Below are 22,691 nucleotides of genomic sequence, written 5' to 3'. Positions count from 1 at the left end.
ACAAAAGCAGTACTTGTCCAACAGGAATATAATATGAGGCATATATGTAATTTTGATTTTTCTAGTAGCCACATTTTTAGAAGCAAAAAGAAACAAGTGAAATTAATTTTAATAATACATTTGATTTAATCCAATATATAAAAAAATATCATTCTGACTCATACTCAGTGAAAAACCAGAGAAATTTAACACTTTTTTTTCATACTAGGTCTTTGAAATTTGGTGTTTAATTTTATTCTTATAGAACATCTCAATTTGGATCAGCCACATCCCAAATGCTCAGGAGCCACATGTGGCCAGTGTCTGCCATATTGGACAGCGCAGGATAAAGTATTTAGAGCTATGGTGTCATACTAGGATAAGAGTTTGGAGGAAAAGAAGATTCAAAATGGCCAAAGTTATCTTTATGGAGGAGCTAAAGGACAGGCACTTACAGGAGAGGGTAATTTACAACATTCAAGGGTTAATCCTTCTAGACAAGAAATAATGGTACTACGTCAAGAAAAACTTAGTTCAAATAAACTAATAACTACAGTCAACCACACAACTCTGATAGGATCCCACTGATTGGACGTAGGAATAATAAGCAACTCTTTCATGGCCAAGGCCCTTTACACACTAAGCAGAGAAGTATTATAAAGCTACATGGAATCTGGAATTGAAATACAAAAATGTTGGAAACCCAAAACAACTTACATCTGGTAACATCTGGTTTATAATCTCTGGACCCCAGTTAGCTCAAGAGTAAAATAAAGCGGACACAACCCTGAGGTGTCTTATAGCTAGGGTGACCTATAATTTATTGTGCAAACCTGGACACTTTCAAGAGTAAAAGGGGGCACTATTAATAATTATGCTGGGACGAGAGGCATAAAGGAGGACTGTTTTACAGCCATAAAACTATATGATCCTATTCTACCAAACAGACACAACAGCTACCCCTGTGCAGGGATGTGGAGCTGATGAAAGTCCAGGCATGTTCTTATTACCTCTGCATGGCCAGGGGGGCTTTGTGGGCTAATATGCATTGATCCGGTGAGGCGGTTTCGCACCTCCCCCTCAAAGCATTTTTACTTGGTTTGAATTTGGGAGCAGGGTTCCATCTGGACAGAGCTGGACTCTGACAGCCTGAATATATTTACTGAAGACAACAAATCATTGACAGACTAAATTTAACAGAGGAAAGGCCTGGCCTGCTTGTACTCAGAGTCTGACTCTGTAATTGTAGCCTCCTTCAGACAGGCCTAATCAATTAGAAGAGGCTGATTTTAACCAGTTGCAGGCTCATTACCCTGCATTCCAGTTTGTGTTGACGAAAATCAGCTTCAGTCTGTGGCCTGGAACTCATGTACAGCACTTCCTGCGGCCTCTTACATAAACATTTCAAAAAAAATTTTATTTGGAGTTGCCCTTCTCCCTTTTAAGAAAACCACTTTGTGAATCATGATTAAAATAGAACAATTGTATGTGGATCTGGGACCCATACCAGGCAACATATATGACCCAGGAACACGTATAAAGTCAGAGCTTGAGGTAGCGAGGGGTGGATTTGAGACAGTCTCAAATATCCAGGCTCCAACATTAAATGAGTCCAGCTCAGTTATCTCCACAAATGGAACAGAAAGAACTCTTATTGAAAATGATGACCTTTCATCATGGGGGAAGAGTACCTGAGAACTCTCCACTATTTTTTCAACTTATTTGTGAGCCTTAAATTATTTTAAAATAAAAGGTTTAAAAAGGGAAAAGAAAAAAAAAAAGAATGATGACCTTTCAAAGGAAATGCATGAAATAAGAAAAAGCCAAGGTCTTAGAAACACAGAGGGTATCTGAGTAGATTGCACACTCTTCCCTGAAAGACCAAATAGAAAGTAAACAGCAAACTTCCAACTAAACAAGGACACGTTTCCTTGAGAAGCTTCTATGAGGGAACCATATGACACTATGTTTAATTTCGATGTGTGGTTTAGTCTTAACAAAAGTAGAAGGTGGGGGAGTGTGTGGAAGAGTCACTCAAAACCCCACCTACATTTCAAAGACCTGTAACCATTCCAAAATATGATATAACTATGAATCATACCTGGCTGGTTGCCTTTTGTGGGTTTGTCAAGGCAGCGAGTCAACAGGAAGAGGATATCAATATACACAGCTCTGGTCACCAAACATGGATTTTGCCTAGAAAGGTAAAGAATAGAAAATAAATTGATATTTTCTCTCCCTGAGGCCTAGGTCACAGAAAAGAGAAAAAATGGTATTTTTCTACCAGGCATGTCATGAGGCTTAGGGAGTTACAGCAAATGTTAGAAAAGAACAGATCATCACCAATGGTGAGAACACATCCGTAAGTCAAGTGGGAAAAGGAAATCCTAAAGCAGGTGGTGGAGGTCGGGCCTAGGCGTGTATAAAACAGGTAACACTTTACGCTCTGGCTACAAGTGAAATAAACCGAAAACAAACAAAAACCAATGCTGTCTCTCAGTTATGTGAAAACAAGATGTGGTGGTGGGGAGGACCATATTCTATTATTTTCTTCTTAATGAACAAATCTAGGGGGAAAACCATTGGTTACGAAGATCACTGGTGTAGCATTTTGGAGAAGAAAAATTGCACTCACATATGACAAACCATATCTACGGACTTAAAGTAACCAGCTGAAAAACAAACAGATGAAAGCATTAACAAACACTGGAGCAGACATTCCTAATACATGGAATATTTTCTTCTCTCAATAAATGGAGCAGTTCATTGTACAATATGACCCACAGGCTGGAACAAGTGAGTGGACTCGGATGTAGGGATCTAGATACAAAAGGAAGAATGGAGTCTTTCTTTTGAGAATGACACTGCCCTGGCCAGGTAGCTCAGTTGGTTAGAGCATTGTCCCGGTTGTGCGTTCGATCCCTGGTCAGGGCACATACAAGAATCAATCAATGAATGCATAAATAAATGGAACAACAAATCAATGTTTCTCTGTAAAAATAATCAACCAATTAAAAAAAAAAAAAAAGATCGGCATTGAAGGTCCCTGGCTCTGAGCCTCAGTTCATCCTGACCAGGAAAAGGGCCCAAACCTCCTCAGTGTACTAATAATTCGGCACAAGTATTAAAATCAGTAGGGACAGATCTGGGTTTGAGTCCTGGCTTTGCCATTTATCTCTGTGACCTGAATCAGACTCCTGACCTGTACAATGGGAAACCTAGTCACCTCTGTGAGTTACTGTATTTGGTGTGGCAGAGCAAACTGGAATGCCCACCTTGGTACCCATGGCAGATGCCCCCTAAGTGTTCATTCCCTGCCCTTCTCTGCTTCTAACATGAGACTGGGGAGTGGCACAAGTGTTCTGCCTAGTGGATTTCCATTTACGGATCCCTAAACCTTTCTTCTCATTTCCTGTAAGTTTACCATTTCCCCGAAGTTTATTCCCACTCTGACCTCAACTGCCCATATCCTAGGGCTGCCATATGTTCTAGCATGAAAAGCAATCAGATACTTTTGATTTAAAACAAAACGGTCTTTTTTCAGTTTCTCTGTTGCTGACCTTCCTCATTTCTGTCTCACTGACTTGCTTCACCAACATTATCTGCTCGCTCCCTGGCTCCTACCCTGCCATCACTCCTAGTTTATATGTATTCTTCATGTTTGGCCTAATTTCATACCTGCATCTCGTTATTTTTTAAAAATTAGTTTTAAAAAATAGGTAACACCACATGCGCATGGTATAAAAATAATTCAAACAGTACAAAAGGACGCAGTGTGAAAATTAAGTTCCTTTCCATGCCCCCACCCTCTACCCATAATCTGTTCCCTAAGGCACCCATTATTACTACTTAGTATATCCTTCCAGGAACATTCTGTTCATTTACAAGCATCTATCTAGAGCTACCCACTTGTTTATTTTTACATAAATAGTGGTTTACTATGTATAGTAAGCCCTAACTTAACACTGTCAATAGGTTCTGTGACTTCAAGTGAAAGGACGTTTAACAAAACCAATCTGACCACAGCCTAATTGATATAAACAAGAGTTTAGTTCCTAGAACATCTCGTCAATGTTATAACATGATGACATTGAAGGAAATGATGGTATTTGAGGACCTGCTGTACTAACTTCTGAGCTTACTTTCTTTCACTAATATATTTTGGATAACATTCTATTAAAAACATAGAGATCTGCCTCATTTAAAAAAAATGGCTGTAAACAGCTCCATTTCATGGATGTGCCAATCCCCCATTGAAACAATTCAGACTGTATAAGATACTGTGCTGAAAACAATGCTGCAATAAATGTACATGTTTTGTGCGTATAAGAGGAGAAACTCCTAGAGGCTGAATTGCGGGATCAAAATATTTTCAGATTAAAAAAATTTTTTTTAAATATATTTTATTGATTTTTTACAGAGAGGAAGGGAGAGAGATAGAGAGTTAGAAACATCGATGAGAGAGAAACATCGATCAGCTGCCTCCTGCACATCTCCTCCTGGGGATGTGCCCGCAACCCAGGTACATGCCCTTGACCGGAATCGAACCTGGGACCTTTCAGTCCGCAGGCCGACGCTCTATCCACTGAGCCAAACCGGTTTCGGCCACATTTAAAAATTTTTTATTGATTTTGACAAGGTGCTCTCCAAAGAGACTGTACCAATTTACACTTTCACCAACAGTGTGTAAGAATTCTAGTTTCCCCACAACCTGCCAACATGGTGCATTATTAAACTCTGACTTTTGCCAAGATGATAAGAGAAAAATAATATCACATTGTTTTAAATTGCAATTATTTTATTATTAGAGGCCTAGTGCACGAAATTCATGCACAGGTAGAGTCTCTAGGCCTAACTGGCAATCAGGGACGATCAGGTTCCCCTCCTCCTGGCCTCCCTGCTTCCTCTTTCCCTTGCTCCCTCAGCGCCCCCCCACCACCGCTGGTCGCCCACCATGTTCCGCACCGGCTCCTGGTGGTCAGCACATGTCATAGTGAGCAGTCGAACTCCCGAGGAGACAATTTGCATATCAGCCTTTTATTATATTGGTAAGTGAGGCTGAATGTCACTTTACATGCTTTTCAAAAAAGATACTTGAAGTTTTTTTTCTGTGAACTGTATTCAAATTCCATGTATATTATATTGTTGGTCTTTTCCTTATTGATTTGTAGGAACTCTTTGTATATTAAGAAAATCTTTGTCACATGTTACAAATATGTTTTTGCAGTTTATGACTTGTCTTTTAACTTTACTTATAATTTTATTTTACAATTCAAGAATATTTAGTTTTATGCAAATACATTAATTTTTAAATTTATGTCTCCTGAGTTTTATGTCAAGCTTACAAAGTCTAACCCTTCTCCAAAATTTTATATAAATTTCCCCCCATATTTTCTTCTAGTACCTTGCAGTTCCATTTTGTTATTCTTTAATACATTTTATCTATTTGAATTTTTTACCCCTAATCCTTCTCCTACTTTTTATCTCTACCTAGTTTCCCCCAGGTCTCTCAATCATGACTTCCTATCCTTATTCTTCCACCATGAAAAGCCCACAGTCTATGAAAACTTCTTTAATTATATCATTTGCAATTCTAGCATTTTAACTGTTTAATAGGTAGGACTATCCCTGCCAAAGAAAGGGCTACTCAGAAAGAAAGGCAGAAAACCCCTGCAGGGGTTAGTAAGTCATCAGATGTCTAGCACAGGGCGAGGAGATGGCCTGCAGAGAGCAAATGAAAGGCCTCCTGAGCCTCCAGCTTTAAGCGAGGTGCTGGGGGAGATGCACGTGAGATAATTTCTGACCTCAGAGACTGTTGTCTAGTTATATGGAGACAACTATAAAGTCAAACTTTGGGAGAGGACATAAGGAGTTAAGAGCAAGAACAAATCAGGGTGGACTGGAGAAACGAAAAGGGTTTATGAAGATGTAACTCCAGCTGGGCCCTGAAAGATGGGGAGAATTTAGACAAAGTTGACAAGGAAGGTTATGTTGAGAGGGGGCAATAGATGTGGGAAGGCATTAGTCTGGCTTGGCTCGGGACCTGGGAGACCAGAGTGGCAAATGAGAGGATGTGTTGAGAAGGAGGGAATAAGAGCAAGGCAAGCCAGGCTTTCAGAAGGTGGGATACTTTGTGTTGGCTGGATGCTTCTCATGGAAAAACATACTTTCTGCTCCCATGTGGCCTCACAGGCAAAGCTTTGCACCTGGATGTTCTTCTGTCTGTGGAACCACGAAGGGAAGTGCTGGGGGAACCGGTTTGACTTTCAAGTCTGATGAGGAGCTTAGCTTCCAGGAGATTTTTAGTGAAGTTTATATATATATTTTTAAATTTTCTAAACGAGTAGAGGAAGGTTTGGTAATCTTTAAAGCCCACTGCCAGGCTAAAGTGTTCTGCATCTGCTCTGGACCTGGCACAGGCTGGCGACCTTGGGACTCTTCAGGGACAGTTCTGACCGCTCCCATAGCTGTGAAGCTCTGGCCATCTGAGGTAGTCAACGAGATCCTGGGAGGCTCCCTCTAATGCTGCTGCTTTCGATTCCAGGGAACAGAGAGGATCTGGGCCACATAGGAGCCCATCCATGGCTTCTCCTCCGAGACTGACTCAGAAAGAAATCCTGGCGCGCAGCCACCACGCATGGCTCCACCCTGGAGCCCCGCCACGGTCACAACCACAGCCACATAACATCCCCGTCTGGAGTCAGTGTTGGGCTTCACTCTGAACTGGCTTCTAAGTCAGGAAAATAATTTTTTTCTCCCTCTTTTTCTCACTCTTCCTTGGTGTTTGTTCTGACTTGGAAATGGTACACTGTGAGTTCAGGGTGAGCCAGAGGTTTGTTCTCGGTCTGTCAAGCCACTTTGATGATGGGAATAAAATCCTGGGAAGAGCAAGCCAGCTGGACAGGAAACCAAGCCACAGGGTTTTGGTGGGCTTGGGGCTTTTTTCTACCCCCAAATGGAAAAACCCTGGCATGGGGCATGGTATAGTGAAGATTTAGTGTTTTTAAAAAAGCTGAAGTGGTCTGGGTCTAACAGATGGGCTGAAAAATAGCATAACAGTGGCTTTAGAAGGAGCAGCAGGGATCAGGTACTATGAGGACTGAGTTTAGATATCTAAAATGAAACAAAGGGCCTGTTAAGAAACTTGCTTTCTTCCACTTTTTTTTTTTTTTTTTTTTTTATCATTTGTCTCCTGACAAAATTCTGCCCAAGAACCTGATTAATATGTTTCTGCCTTGGGAAATCTCTGAACTTCATTAAACCTCCTGCCCTCTCTCCTGGGCGTTGGGGGGAGGCAGAAGGCAGGGCAGAGAGCAGGGCTTCCCAGACACGTCCACAATGGTCCTAGTGTCTGGGGGACAGCAGGAGCTCTTGGGAAGTCTGTGATAAATTATTCACTTCTCCTGTCCCTTCCGGAATCCCAGTGCCTGCAGAGCTTTCTAACTGAGGACCATTCATTCAGAAAACATTTACTAAGAGGAGACTAAGAGCCAGGAATAGTGCCAGTGTTTGGAAACATGAAGATGAAATGAATCAGTGACACAGTCACTGCCCTCAAGGAACTTAGAGTCCTGAATAGTGTTTTTCAAACTGTAGGTTATGGTCCATTTTTCTGATTATGAAATCAACTAGTGGGTAGTGACCAGCATAAGAGGGAGAAAGGAAAGGAGGGAAAGGGAGGGAGGAAGAAAGAGGAAGGAAAGAGCAAACCAGGGAAGGTAGGAAGGAAAAAATATAACCAGAGTGCATCAAACTAATAAAGGAATTATTTCCTTCACTTGTAAAGTCCTTAACCAGAGTAAATTTTTAATAAATTTACATGTAAGATATAAATAATTTATGAAAAGCAATTAATTTTAAGTAAAAATACTGACTGATTTGTTCTAACTCCTTTATTTTTCTTTTCCAGGTAATAAGCCACTCAGCACTATACTGAATGGTACCTATAGGGTTATGCTTGGTATCCAAAATGATGATGGATGTGTTGAAAGAGAACATTCCTGAAATTAAATATGCTAAATCTTGAGTAAATTCCCTTTTTCTTGCATTTTTAGGCTGTATTTAGACTTACATAAACATTAAAATTTCAAACTGCAAAATTTCATGTGTGTATATACATATTCATATATCCACACATCACATAGATACACATTAGGTCACAATGTAAGATGTATTTTTTTTGTTGTGAATGACCATCAGAAAAACTTGAAAGCCACTAGTTTGGTGGGAGGAATATACAACCAACCCATCATACTAGAGTGTGATGGGTGCCCCAAAGGAGGGTCGACAGAGTGAAATTAAAGATGGTGGAAGAGGAACTGTTTGGTGTACCTGGGTGAGTCAGGAAGTGACTTGGCAGAGAGCTGGAGAAGGAGGGAGTATCTGCAGAGTGACCACAGCAGAGGAAGCACATGTGTCCAAAGACTTGGGCACATGGCATATTTGGAGAATAACAAGAAGTGCAAAGGGGAAGGACAGCAGAAAATGATAGAGGATGAGTAAAATGCCCCAAACAGGAGAGCTTAGGAGTGACCTTTAAGAGCTCCAAAAACTCCAAGGGGGTGAAGTCCCCAGTGGGACCCCCTCAGCCCAATTCACATTGGAGAGCTGGGATCCCCACTCACTGCTGTGAAGCTTGATGGGGTCCCTGGAAGGGACAGACTAAACTCTTCTAGAAGAATGCACTGCCCCCGTCCGGATGCTCGTGTCTGTTAAGGTCACTAAACCAAGTGACCACACCTGGACTTCCACAGAGGCAGGGTCTGAGGTCATTCCAGTCCCCAGGGAACTAGTCCCCTAGAATCCTGATTAGACTCATGGCTTAACTTTATTAACCTAGAAACACTGACTGAGCACCATGAGGGATATCCTACTTGGAACAGAAAAGAAGGGAGCGGACAAAGTTCTGGCTTTACAAAGCGTATGGTCTCTCGTGTGTGTGTGTGTGTGTGTGTGTGTGTGTGTGTGTGTGTGTGTGTTTGTGTGTGTTTAGGGTGTATGTGGAGAAAAACAAAATACACAAAAACTACCAGAGGGAATGTCATTAGGGAGGGGTTTAGAGACAGGAGAGGATGTGGCCAGTGAAAGGAAAGAAGGGATTCCAGCAGGAGAGTTATCAAGAGCCAAGTTTCACAGGTGGGGGTGTGCCACATGCAGGGAAGAATGATGACCAGAAAATCAAACAGGTGCAGCTGCCAAGACTGATGGCTTAGAATGACCCTGGGTCTCGAGTCCTAGCAGGGGCTCATCACAGCCCATCGCAGGCTCATCCTCTAGTCCAGCCATGGGCAAACTACGGCCTGCGGGCCGGATCCGGCCCGTTTGAAATGAATAAAACTAAAAAAAAAAAAAAAAAAGACCGTACCCTTTTATGTAATGATGTTTACTTTGACTTTATATTAGTTCACACAAACACTCCATCCATGCTTTTGTTCCGGCCCTCCGGTCCAGTTTAAGAACCCATTGTGGCCCTCGAGTCAAAAAGTTTGCCCACCCCTGCTCTAGTCTCAGCTCTACACAGGCCCCCTCCTACTCACATCTCCTCTGTTCTCAACTAAAATGGGCAAAAAGCACGGGCAGCTTCTCAACACAGAGCCAGCAGTGGAGTTACTGAAGCTATGTTCTGGGGACCAACCCTGGCCTGAAACAGGCTGGCAAGAAGAGAACCAGAAGAAGAGAGGGAAAGTGGGTGAGCAATAGGAGAGAGAAGGCAGATGAGAAGTGGGGGGAGGGAAAGAGAAAAAGAATGATCAAGGGAAAGTGGTAGTAGAGGAAGAGGGAAAGACAGTCTACACAGGCTCCCATGAACTTGACAATGTCCAGCCACCATTTCCTTTATTAAAAGCTCAGTCAAGCCCTGTTGGCATGGCTCAGTGGTTGAGCATTGACTTCTGAGCCGGGAGGTCATGGTTCAATTCCCGGTCTGGGCACATGCCTGGGTTGTGGGTTTGAACACCAGTATGTGGTGTGCGGGAGGCAGCCAATCAATGATTCTCTCTTATCACTGATGTTTCTCTCTCTCTCTCCCTCTCCGAAATCAATTTAAAAAAATACACACACACACACCCCCCCCAAAACTCAGTCATGCCTGTCCTCTAGGAAACAGCCTCCGAGGGCACTCTGAATGGCTGACTTGACCGAGGACGTTGTGCTGACCACTCACTACTTCCTCCGGTCTCCCAAGATCCCGCTGCCATCTCTGTAGTGTAGGCAGCTCAGGTCTCTGCAGTGGTAGCTGTCCACAAGCCAGACGCTGCCTCTCCTTCCATCTGGTTATAAAAGGAAGAGCTGCTGCGGTTAGGAGCCAGGAGGTACGTCTCTGATGCAGGCCACATTCAGTCATATAAATGTGGAAGTGTAAACTACACAAAGAGAACCCCTCTCTCCCTTCTGATTTCCATTTTTACCACAGCCCCCAGCCAAGTAACAATCATATGGCATTCTTAGAGAAACAATAGGGGATTTGTTTAAACCGAGATGCCAAATGGTCATGAATTGCAGAATATATATTTTTAAACAAGTTATTTTCCCCCACTGTGACATCCAGAATTTAGATCTGCACACGGGGCCAGCTGGCAGTGGCATGCCGGGCCTGGCTGGTTACCCGGGTCTGCTCGTTTACCTCGCCCTCCCTGGGGCGGGGGGATGGCAAAGCTGCATTTGTAGGTTATGCTCCAACTTCCACCCAGCCTTTCTTGGTCTGAAGCTTTTCAAGTGTTTATATACTCATAACACACACGTATAAGCTGCCCCGGAGCCCTCCTACTTGGATTTTCCTTTAAAAGTGAAGCCATGTTCGTGCCCTGCTCTGGTGGTTGACCAACTTACAGGGAATTCTTACTGAGCTGCCATGCACAAAGCAAGAAACATGAGCTGTGAGTCTGTCCAGGAAGGAACCTAATGTCCCAGTCATGCACTAGGGAGCACCAGTGGCTTCCCCGGGAAAAGCAGCGTTTATTCCTGGGGGATGGAGTCTGGAAACAGAGGGCCTGAACCACGTTACCAGTGTCCCGGGTGCCCCTCAGCCTGGCCCAGGCAGCCTGCAGGAGGTACTGCTTGGCTCTGGGTTGAAGTCACAGCCACTGTTTCCCTGGGAATGCCACTGCCTATGAGGAGCCCACAACCTCAATGCCCAGGCTTTGCCTTTCCCTCCAGTTGGGGTCACCTGCTTTTTCTGAGGGCCCCCAGGGAGCCTCCCACACCCTAGAGGCCTCATATTTTTCCATCATTCTATGGGGCATCTTTTTCTCATTAATGTACTAACACTCAAGTATGTGCAGAGAATGAGGAAAAAGAGACCTTGTGTGGGACTTGGGATTTGTTCAAAGCCTGGGGAAACCTTTTTAGAGGGTGTATGTTTTTTATTCCTTTTATGAGAGATGCATGTTTCCCCCCCTCTGTGACTTGTTTAAAAGTTAAGTTTAATATGCTGCCAGAGAAATTGCTGGTTAATAACTTAATAAGCTATGTGCTAGGAATTATGGGAGAAAAGTAGTATCCAAGAGAACTTTTATTGTACAGTTTGGGGCTTGGAGGATATATAGCTTCAGTTATTATATAAAATGCTAACAGAAGTCCCCTTTCTTTTCAAACCTTACTTTCTCCCCAGGATTATAAAAAAGATAAATAAGTGAGGTTAATGAAAACTTCTAGAACCTGCATGAGAAGGTGAGAATTTTATTTTTAATCCTCACCCAAGGATATGTTTCCATCGCTTTGTAGAGAGAGACGAATTGGGGAGGGGAGGCAGAGAGAAACATCATGTGAAAGAGAAACATCGATCAGTTGCCTCTGGTACACACCCCAACTGGGGATCAAGCCTGCAATCTAGGTATGTGCCCTGACCAGGAATTGAACCCGCAACCTTTTGGTGTATGGAATGATGCTTCAACCAACTGAGCCACCCAGCTAGGACAGAAGGTGAGAAGTTCAAACAGCATAGTCAACAGAACTGTGCTAATGTGAACCCGGCAAAGTATACGCTTGGACATTATCCCTGGCCATAAGAGTAATAATGATAAAATAACATCAACCTCACTTTTATTAAAAGTTATATCTTCAAAAAAGATTCCTGTTTTATCTTTGTAAGAAGAAAAATATTATTAAAGGGCATTATTATTCCTATTTTTACAAATCCACAAAGTAGCTCATACAGCTCAAGTGACCTACCCAAAATCAGGGCAACAACCAAGAATAGCATCAAGGCTTTCCAGACAAATTGTATCTGTGTGTCCCAAACACAATCAGATGAAAAGTGAGACGCTGTGCCAAACAAGTGTATTTTGGTTTGCGGCCTAATGCTCCAGTGTTATGTCCTGGTAGCCAGGCTGGTGAAGGGCAAGGCTCCGAGCACAGCTGCTTCTGTGAGATCAACACAAAGGCCTATTTTCAACATGGCTGATTATATTGATAAAGATTTAATTATTTGACAATAGATATTTCCATGTCTAGCTCTTTTATACTTTCCTACCCATTACTCACTATGTCCCTCTCTGCCCTCATCTATTTCACACTGTCATTTTAGAGCATCTCACTTGACAGATAAACACTGAGCCCCCCGCCCCGACCCCAAATTACAGGCCACACATCACTGGTTAAGTAGCTGAGCCGGGACCAGAACCCAGACCTGCTAACCTTGAGTGTACTCTGCCTCTCCTCAAATTCAGAAGGTGCGCTCACAGGCTAGAGGCTTTCCCACCCACTGAGTGCCTCTCCAAGTGACCCTCCCTGTAGTCGCCCAGGAGCAGAGGACCTTGGGCTGATGAGGTCCCTTCTGGTTCAGGGATGGAGACCCGGGAGAAGCTCCTGAAGTTGCGTGGGCCAGTCCTTTGGCCAAGGAAGTCTGGGCCTTACTGGCAGGAGAACAGCAGGCTCTGGAGGGTCTCTCTCAAAGCCACTGCCAAGCCCATTCACATAACACCAGCCCACATGCCCGACAAGCCTCCTGGAGGCAGCCTGAAGCCTGGCCATGCAGAGCAAATGTGCCAAGGCTGAGTCAGCTCATAAGAGGGCGGGGAAGCAGGAGGCCAAGTGAGGCCTACAGAAGCCCTCCGGCCATGTCTGGGTGTTACCGGAAACCTGCACTCAGAGTTACTGACTTCAGTTAAAGGTACGGTCTCCAAAAGACCACTGCTGAAAAAACAAGTGTATGATCCAGGAGACTGAATTTATTTACATATTAGGACTTAGTAACATGTTAGCATGATTTGTTGGTCAGATCAAGCAGCAGCCAGCCAGCTGAGAGTGGCAAGGTCTAGAGCAGTGGTTGCAAACCGGTGGTCCGCAGACCATTGGTGGTCCGCGAGGTCCGAAAGGTTGGCGACCGCTGGTCTAGAGCATGGGTAGCTGCCCAGAGAGGGCAGCTCTAGGGAGAGGGCCTTGGGCAGCCCAAGGCATGGGTTGCAGAATTTTCTATGTGATGATCAACCTGCATGGAGGAAGAAAGTGGATCAAGAGGCAAAAAGTAAATGTGCTATTTACATCCCTAACTTGGGCCATCTCCAGGGCCAGCCACATCTGACAAGTAGGAAGAAATCACCTGCCCCGTGTGTTTATTTCCTCATCTACAAATACTGGTTTGGATTAGACCCTTGTTTTGAAATAGGGAGTCAGTCTCTTTTGGGGCTACCAATGGCCCCCCTCCCAGCCTGCACATTTCCCATCTCTTCTATCTTCAATATCTTGAACTTCCTCTTAAGCTTCTGTTTGAAGAAAGGATTCCACTGGATTAGATGACCTCTGCATTCCCTTTCCTGCTATAAATTCTGTGGTTCTAGGGTCCTCTTAGCAATTTTGAGAAGATGTATCAAGCAGCATCTCTCTTCCCATTTCCTACTGTCCAGGTAGGCAACAGGGGTTTCCAGGGACTTCTGTTGACCACTAGGAAGGGCTAAAAATTTTGTTGGTCATGGGAGAGGCTGGGAAATTTTAATATACTCCTCAGGGTATCTTATGTGTATGGAGATAGCAGCCTATTTGCCAGTGCTAGCCTGAGTTTATTGACTTCCTTTTAAGTCTTGGATCAAGTCCAAATTCCTCTGGCTGACATTTAAGGCCTGCCACAACCGGTCTCTTATCAGATCTTGTACTGCTTGCCAAAACACACCATGCATGTCTCCTTCAACTCTGTCTCCTCACTGGCCCACAATATAGCACATGCATTCTCTGCAGTATGACATCACACGTGTTGTCCACCATCTTGAAATGCTCTTTCCCACCACTTTTGGTTTTTACAAATCACACCCATGCTCTAAGAACCACCTCAAATACTACCTACCTTAACACGCCTTCCCCGACTATCCAAGTCCACATTCTTGTCTGAATTCTTATGCTTATTATGTACTATAGAATTAGAACTTCTACGAGGACGTAAATGTTGGTTGTTTCATATGGATAAGCTTTCTTTTCAACTAGTTTGGAACATAACTAAACTCTGGTAATAGCGATTCCATTATATATGTCTAAAGTGGTTCCCACAAGCTGGGCACTGTACTATGATTCCTTCCTGTGTACTTGGGCAATGAGACCAGCATAATTTACTTAGCAACACAGGTTCTAGACCAGTATAACCTCACTCATTCCCCAATCTAAGAAAAGTAATCTTATCTAACAGTTGAATCTCACCAAGCCTTGAAAGACTCCTTCCTCCTCCTAGAAGACTTCCTTGATATTCCACCCCCCACAAGCTGGCTCCCATAACATACTCTGGCCTCATGCCAGCATTTAACAAATTCTTACTTATTTACAGTAATTAAACCCATACCTGTCTTACGTACTCGGTTTTTGAAGTAGGGACAATATTCATCTCTATATTCCCCACTGTGTTTTGCTTTGTACTGTTTGTGAATATGAATTGCCTTGAATTAATTGGGAATGGCTCAGTAAAGGGAACCAAGCTATTGATTTATCAATAAAGATGGAACATGTTACATGCTAAAGAAAAAACCTCCACTGTATTAGAGTTTTACATAATATTATGAAAATGTGTTGAAGACACTGTAAGCCTGTACTCCCTTAAAAGCTGGGCAATGACAACATTGCACATATCTTCCAACAGCAATACCCCAATAAGCCAAGAGCTACAAGTGGAGCAAAACAGATAATTTCTGAACTAATTATCATCTCCAGATTAGGTTTGCAGATTTCTATATTCAAAAGTAGAAAGCATCAGCATTTGGGGATTGAATATTTGATGTACAATGCATTAAAGGGTTATTTTTATGTCTTATTGCAATGTGAAGAAAATTTGATCTTGGGCAACTTGCTCAAAAGCTCAGTTTAATATATTGACCACTTCTGACTGCTCTTAACCAACTAGTTTCCATAAGCTCAGCCTGTCAACAAGAAATACCTCATATATCCTCAAGCTTCACTTCTTCTCTAACAGCTTATTCTTTCAAGACTTGACATATTTTCTATTTTTTGAGAGAGAGAGGGAGGGAGGGAGGGAGGGAGGGAGGGAGAGAGAGAGAGAGAGAGAGAGAGAGAGAGAGAGAGAGATATTATTCTGCCTGTGCCCCATCAGAGATCAGACCTACAACCTGGATATGTGCCCTGACAGGGAATCGACTGACCAGGAATCGAAGCTGCCACCTCTTGGTGCATGGGATGATGCTTCAACCAATTGAGCCTCACGGGCCAGGGCGAGACTTGACATATTTTTAAAGGACTATGTAATGAAAATGTTTTTCGCCTTGTCCATTGGTTTGGGTTAAAATATGCTAACTTAATGTTTCTCTCTGTTTTTAAAAAATACAAACAGGATCTCATTCCAAGATATCATGACCTTAAACATTCCTGAGAAGTCTGAAAGGGAAGCAAACAAATGTCAACAAGCTGAGGTCTAAAATACACCAACTTCATTTCTCTCATCATTCAAATATGCATGAGGCCCAAGGAGACTTTGAATGGGCTGAGTTGGAGGATTAAAGAGGGGTCCTAATGAGAATCTCCCTCTCCAATAAAATCTGGAGGGGTTGAAAGAAAAGCACTTTTAAAAAGGGAGTGGAGGGGAATACTGGGAAAACTTTTATTTTGATAAAAAAGAAAAAGAAAGAGTAAAGAAGAAACAAACCAAAAGCAAAACCCAACCCCCAGCAATGCCTGGAAACTTGCTATGTAACTAACCACCCCTGTTCAGACTTGCTTCCCTTAAAGTATTGGCAGGGACCACAAATGATAGCCTTAAAATGCCACATGATCATCTGAATATTTTAACAATGCTTCTTGACTGGATTCATTTCAATGGCATGGGAGTAACAGCAACCTGCAGCTGTGGCAAAGAACAGAGGACTCTATTTTGAGTGGAGGAGTGACGATAGAGGGACTTTTCCTTTGGGAGGGGACCAGGCCAAGAGACATGGGGGATTTGGGAAGGGCTAAGGGACAGTGGAATCAGACCTAAACCCCAGTATTTCTGCCTGGGAAGTGCAGTCTCTTGTGTGAATAAATCTGGTGGTTAGAAAATAAATGCTGTCTTCAGCTGTAAAGCAAAACAGAATCCCAAACCAGAACTTCTGCAGCTGGCCACAGACCCCCTGGGGAAGCACTGGGATTGCCACACAAAAGCAAGCCCTGGCTTTGTCTCTATGAGCATTTTCCCGCACACATTTAAATCCACAGGCCTCAAGGGGCGGACCCTCAGCTTAGTGGGGATCAGTAAGTAAGAGGGAAAATGGGGAGAACAGATGAGAGCATGGGTGAGAGGACGGCCAGGGAAGGACACGCAGAAGTGACGGGAAGTCTATGTACTGGGGCAATGAGGAGCTCGTGGAGGGAGTATCAGGAACACTGAGGGGGAAGCTGTACAGGAAAGGGGATGGATCATATAGTTAAGAATTCTTGCAAATAAGAACTTGGGGTAACAAGTCATTAGGTATAGCTCCCTCCACCATCTCTTCCCCCGCATCAGCACTGTTTTACTCAAAAATTTATTTCCCAAAAATTTATTTCCTTGTAACCTTCGGACCTGTTCTTATAGTCCTGAGAGCCTGTTTTTCTCACCAGAATACCAGACTGTTATTTTTCAAATGATAAATACTTACTGCATGCCAACAAAGCACTGGCTCTACCCAGGCACTGAGGCCATTGGGATGGCTGCCCAGACAAAGGAGTGTGGACTCCCTAGGAGAGCGCTGGGGTCATGCGGTCCCTCAGTGCAGGTCATCCCAGGTGGATGGGAAACAATTCTGGGATGACCCCTTCAGTAGCCTCAGTCCTATCCTGTGGCTCCAAGCTCCAGTCACAGGCCCTTGAGAATGAGGGTATAAAGAGAGGGAGTACTTCAAAGAGGGGGCTGAATGATCACAGTGCCTGCTACTCTGACCCTTGGCCCTCAAAATACATACTGTGTCCCCAAACCAGCAGCACTGGAATCGCCTGGAGCTTGTCAGAAATGCAGGGTCTCAGGCCCCATCCTAGATCGACTGAATGCAAGTCTTCATTTTAGGAGATCCCCAGGTGATTCATGTGCATACCACGGTCTGAGAAGCATTGCTCTAAAGAATGCTTAGGTTACCACCATTCAAAGCCTTGACATAAAAACACTGTCTGGACAGATGGAGGAAATGTGGCCCGATACAAAGAGCCCAACAAGAAGCAAGGAGCCAAGTCCTCAACAAATGCTTGTTGTCAGGTAACTGTGTGAGATGGGCAGTTCCCTGACCTCTCTGGGCTGCCCTTTCCCATATGCATGGGGATGGGAGTAGACTACAATAACCTTCAAGATTCTTTCAGTACTAAAGTTCTAGGTCTATCATTCTATTTGACAAGACTCTGTTTTGTTGCCCTTGCTATAATGAAGTAGTGGGTTAAATAAATACTTGTTGTATTTAATATGCTCAATCAGTATTTGTTGAATGAAGTGATATAAGAATCATCTATTCTATTTAAGCAACACCTCAAGAAATTAAAATGGGCCATGAATTTCCAGGACAATCAACCACAACAGAGTATCAGGTTTAAATGGTATTTTTAAGATCAATTGACATAACTTAGGTAACCAACCTCAGAAATTCACCCATATATGAAACAATGGTACGGCCCTCACACTGGCACATCTGTGGAACTAACGTTTTAACGGCTACATGTCCTGGGTAGCAGGCTAGAGAAACTGTCAATCCATCTTTCTCCAATGAATCACTGGTCTTAGAAGAAAAATACAAGTGCCCTCTAGCATGACTGCTATTTTACCCAATACTCATCCCTTGACCCCCTCCCTCAGGACGATGAGAGACACAAGAATGCACAAGAAAACATCAGCAGTTCTCAATCTGACTGCATTTTAGAATCTCTTGGCGATTGGGCAACACCCTAAACCAAAACAATCAGAGGTCAGACCTGGCATCAGTAGGTTTAAAAACCTCTGCATGTCGGTAAGATTAGACTTATATTCACTTCTCTTCCAAATTTTATACTTGACCAATTTTCTATGATAAGCATATACAACACTGACAATCAAGAAAAAAATGAAAAAAATTTAGTAGGACATGTCTTTCTTCCTGTTCATCACTTCCATCATCCATTGTATAGTCTGGTAGACCATTTAGTTCACCACATTTATTAAAATAAAGCACATCCACACTTATTTTTTTTCTTTTTATAACCGAAGGAAACACTAGATAACCGAATTGACATCTAAAAAATGTAATAGTAATTTTACATTTTAGCAAAAATTGTAATAGTCCTATGTAATAGTAATTTTCTCAAAGTAAATAAATCTTTTCTCCTCTTAGTCCTGCTTGTCAGGGCTTTTATTATTATTATTGTTGTTAATCCTCACCTGGGATATTTTTTCCATTGCTTTTTTTAGAGTGGAAGGGAGGGAGGGAAGAAGGGAAGAGAGAGGGAGAAAGAGAGAGAGAGAGAGAGAGATGTGAGACACATTGATTGGTTGCCTCCTGTATGCATCCTGCAACCCAAGTATGTGCACTTTGGTGGCCGGGTTGATGCCTAACCACTGAGCACACCAGCCAGGGCTTGACAAGACTTTAAAAAAGTCCTTCCTATTCAGGCAGAGCCTATGATCCAGCTGGGACAGTGGAGCTGGAGCCTGCGAACAGCCAGGGTGGCAGACGGGCCGTGATCCGGGACTGTGCTGACTCCTCTTCTGGGACACTCACAGTCAGCCTCTCTGGGATGGTGGCTGGCCCCTATTCTCACTGGTTCTGACCTGGATCAGCTTAGTTTTCCTCCAATAGATGGTAAACTGCTTTCGCACCATGAGAGAGACAGTAAACTAGATTGAGGAGGGAGGAATGGAGGAAAAAGGGAAAGGAAGGGACTTGCAGGATTAATGAGCTGATTTCTATAAAGGCTTTGACATCTTGGAATGAAAAGCGGCCTGTAAGAGCAGAAGCCCAGTCCTCCGCTCAGGCCATGTTGCCAGCTGGCCATTCATCACCCAAAATTCCCCAACAACTCCATGGCTATTGCTTAATCACCTCATATAAATCCCTATTAATCTTGCAAAGTCAAAACAGAAATATATGACAAAAGTCTTTATTTTATGTGCCCCAATTTCAAGGTCAAAATTTTAAAAACTGAATTGGTTATCCAATGGCTCCAATGAACTTAAAAACACACACCCTTCTTTCAGCATAAAAGGACAAATAAATGACATCCTTGCTAATGTTTTTTTTCTTATTGGACTGAATGAACTCAGGCTAATGATCAAATAGAGGGGAAAAAAACTTAAACCCACTTTTTTTTTTCACTAACATTAATGTTTCATAACTTATATCAAAAGATACAGGAAGTCCTTAGGAGGCACAAAGGAACATTGATTCCTCTTTCATGTGTAAATTGTGAGGGACACAAAGGAGCCTCTTCAGCAGAGGAATCTGGAATACTGTGCCCTGTAACGTCTTCCCCGGGAAAGGCAGGTGAGAATGTGAAGACAGGGTTGACTTTGAGAAGGGCCCACTAGGACCCAGAGCTCATGTGAGCAAGGAGCTGTGAGCGCAGACAAACACCTCCTGTAGCAACACTCTCAAGAGGACCTCAAGGACAGGGCAGGTGTGTGACAGACTGAGGCTCCGTCACTTATATCCTATTCTATACTTTCTTATGCAGGAACCTCAAGGTTACTGTGACAATGGTGTGAATAATACAGAAAAACTGATCCATGGCTTTGGAATGCATTGTGTTCTGGCAATGTGTTTTCCTCCCAAACGTTATTTTAGGCCCTGAACACATGCTGATTAATATGGTAAAAGTGTTGGGTAGTAAGAGGAAGCCTGGTGTTAGGAACCATCTACAGACCACCCACAAAGTGTAAAGTTCACACTTGGATAATAAAGTGTTGACTGTACTGGAAACATAGTAAGTGGCTTTCCTGGACTCTCAGCAAGGAAGGTGGAAACCCAGTGAATTGCAGTGATTCATGCCTTTGTTTTCTAGGCCTGGAAAATCATGGAGAAAAATCAGAGAAGATGGGTGGGGGTGACGATGATGAAAAGCTTGATTAGAAAACTGGATTGGAAGCACAGGGAAGGTTAAAGGAGGCCAGAAGGACTTCTCCAGTTTTGTCATCCATCTTCAGGCAATGCACAACACGAAGGTCCATTCAGATGGCTGGCCTCCTACTCTATCTCCTCCTTCCTATCCAAACAGAAGGAACTGGCCCATCAAGCCAGTGAATGAAGAACTTCTATGAAACCCATGAAAGGATAGCAAGCTAAGGGGGCAGAAACTCCTTCCTCAGCAAACAGGAGAGTCAGTATTGTCTTGGGCCAGTCAGGCTGGAAGCAGGGGTTTCAATTGCATGGTTTCTGGAGAGCCCTGACTTCCTGATAACCTAGAAATAATAGCGAGAGGGTTTGGCCTATGAATTGGTAAACATAGAAGAGCACAAATGTAATCAACAGTTCCTTGTTCTGAAAAAAGCACCTGGGGGGAAGTTGTCTAGAAGCCACACAGAAGTGAAATGATACTAGGCTCATGGAAGTGGTTTATGGTACATCAACTCCTACTCTTTTTTAAAATATGCTTTTATTGATTTCAGAGAGAGGAAGGAAGAGGGAGAGAGAGAATCATTGATTGGCTGCCTCCTGCACGCCCCCTACTGGGGATTAAGCCCGCAACCTGGGCGTGTCCCTTTGACCGGAATGGAGTCAGCAGGCCAATGCTCTATCCACTGAGCCAAACCAGCTAGGGCCATTAACTCCTACTCTTTAAATAAAAGAGAGAGAGAGAGAAATTGGGCCAAAAATGAGAGATTAACCATCACTTTATTGGCATTTCAGACACTAAAAAATTTTCCCATTAATATCCCTGTCCAAAGCTACAGGTGCTTAGGAAAACATGGAGACTCACATCCACACATGGAGAAATTCTTCACTGGCTCCCTTTCACTAAACGTTTCCTTTAGAATTTTTTAATGTGTGGTTCAAGTATTTCTTCAGCTACCTTTCCTTTCTTGTTTGTTTTTTAAGGATATGTTTTTATTGATTTTAGAGAGAGAGAAAGGGAGAGGGGGAGAAACATCGATGTGACAGAGAAACATCGACTGGTTACCCCAACTAGGAATTACACCTACAACCTGGGTATGTGCCTCGACTTGGGACTTGAACCCACAACCTTTTGGTGTATGAGACAACACTTCAACCCACTGAGTCACTCTGGCCAGGGCTCGTCAGCTTCCTTTTCTGCCACATGTACCTTATACTTAAACCAGAAGAGTTCTCCACACTCACCATGCCACTTTATACTGCCTTGTCTTTGCCTAAGACGTTACCTGAGCCTAGAATGCCCCTCCCTGCCCTGGCCACTTAGCAAAATTCCTCTCATCTCTTGAAGGGTGCAATGCTGGATCTCCCCTGCCCCTCCTCTGGGCTATTTCTGTACCTACTACATACATTTGTTATCATACTTACCATATGGGATGGAAATTATTTACACATCTTTTTCATCTCGTGGATGTGAGCTCCTTAAAGCCAGGACTAGTTCTTCTATATCTGCATCCCTACCTCTCCTAACACAAAGGTTAGTGTGTAGTCTGTGCTCAACAGTACTTTGTTGAATTACACTGAATTGCAGGCCTCATACTACCCATCACTTGCTTTGCCATATAAGGCGGGAAGCCCAAGAAAAGTGAACAAAAGCATATTTTTTAAAAAATTTAAAAAGAGGTTGCTATTTTAGGCAACCAACATATTGACTCTTAATCAAACACAACATACGCAGCATGGGATGTGGTAGCTTGTGGTCCTCTACTAGGCTGCCTCTGCTGGAACTTACAGAGGACACACCGGGGTCCTTGCAACATCACTGTCCGACAGTGATTTGAACACAGTGTTACAGAGAGGATTTCCTATTAAGTAAATGAGATACAGTGGGGTCTTGACTTATGAGTGTCCCGGCTAACGAGTTTTTTGAGATACCAGCTGTCTCTTGGCCGATTTTTTGCATTGAGTTGACAGAGTAATTTGAGTTAACGAGCTCGGTCTCAGAAGGAATTAAACTCCTAAGTCAAGGTCCCACTGTATTCTTTCACTCCGTTTTTCACACAGAAAAGTGTGAACTTTCTAGAATAAACTAACAATGGCCAGGAGGAAGAACAAAATGTATCTAACACAGGGTTGGGCACATAGAAGGTATTAATAAAAATAAGCTAATTGGTGGAGAGATAAAAAGCCATATTACATGCCCCCCAGCCACACAGCAGCTTTAGAAAAATTGTCAAGAAAATATTTTTCTTTCTTCACCACAACCCA

General features: G+C 43.2%; 1 protein-coding gene across 4 annotated transcripts in view; it reads right to left on the bottom strand.

The window, feature by feature from the left end:
* The window catches only part of THADA (THADA armadillo repeat containing), a 297,259-nt gene that overhangs the window by 69,655 nt on the left and 204,913 nt on the right, over positions 1 to 22,691 (bottom strand). For all 4 annotated transcript variants that reach the window (XM_059659977.1, XM_059659980.1, XM_059659979.1 and 1 more), the window contains one exon: positions 2,081 to 2,175. In XM_059659977.1, coding sequence (XP_059515960.1) covers positions 2,081 to 2,175 — 95 coding nt within the window. The remainder of the gene's footprint in view (positions 1 to 2,080; positions 2,176 to 22,691) is intronic.

This window comes from Myotis daubentonii, chromosome 12 (genome assembly GCF_963259705.1).
Source record: "Myotis daubentonii chromosome 12, mMyoDau2.1, whole genome shotgun sequence".
Lineage (NCBI taxonomy): Eukaryota > Metazoa > Chordata > Mammalia > Chiroptera > Vespertilionidae > Myotis > Myotis daubentonii.
The sequence above is the reverse complement of the archived record's forward strand: the minus strand, read 5'-3'. Positions and strand labels throughout refer to the sequence as shown.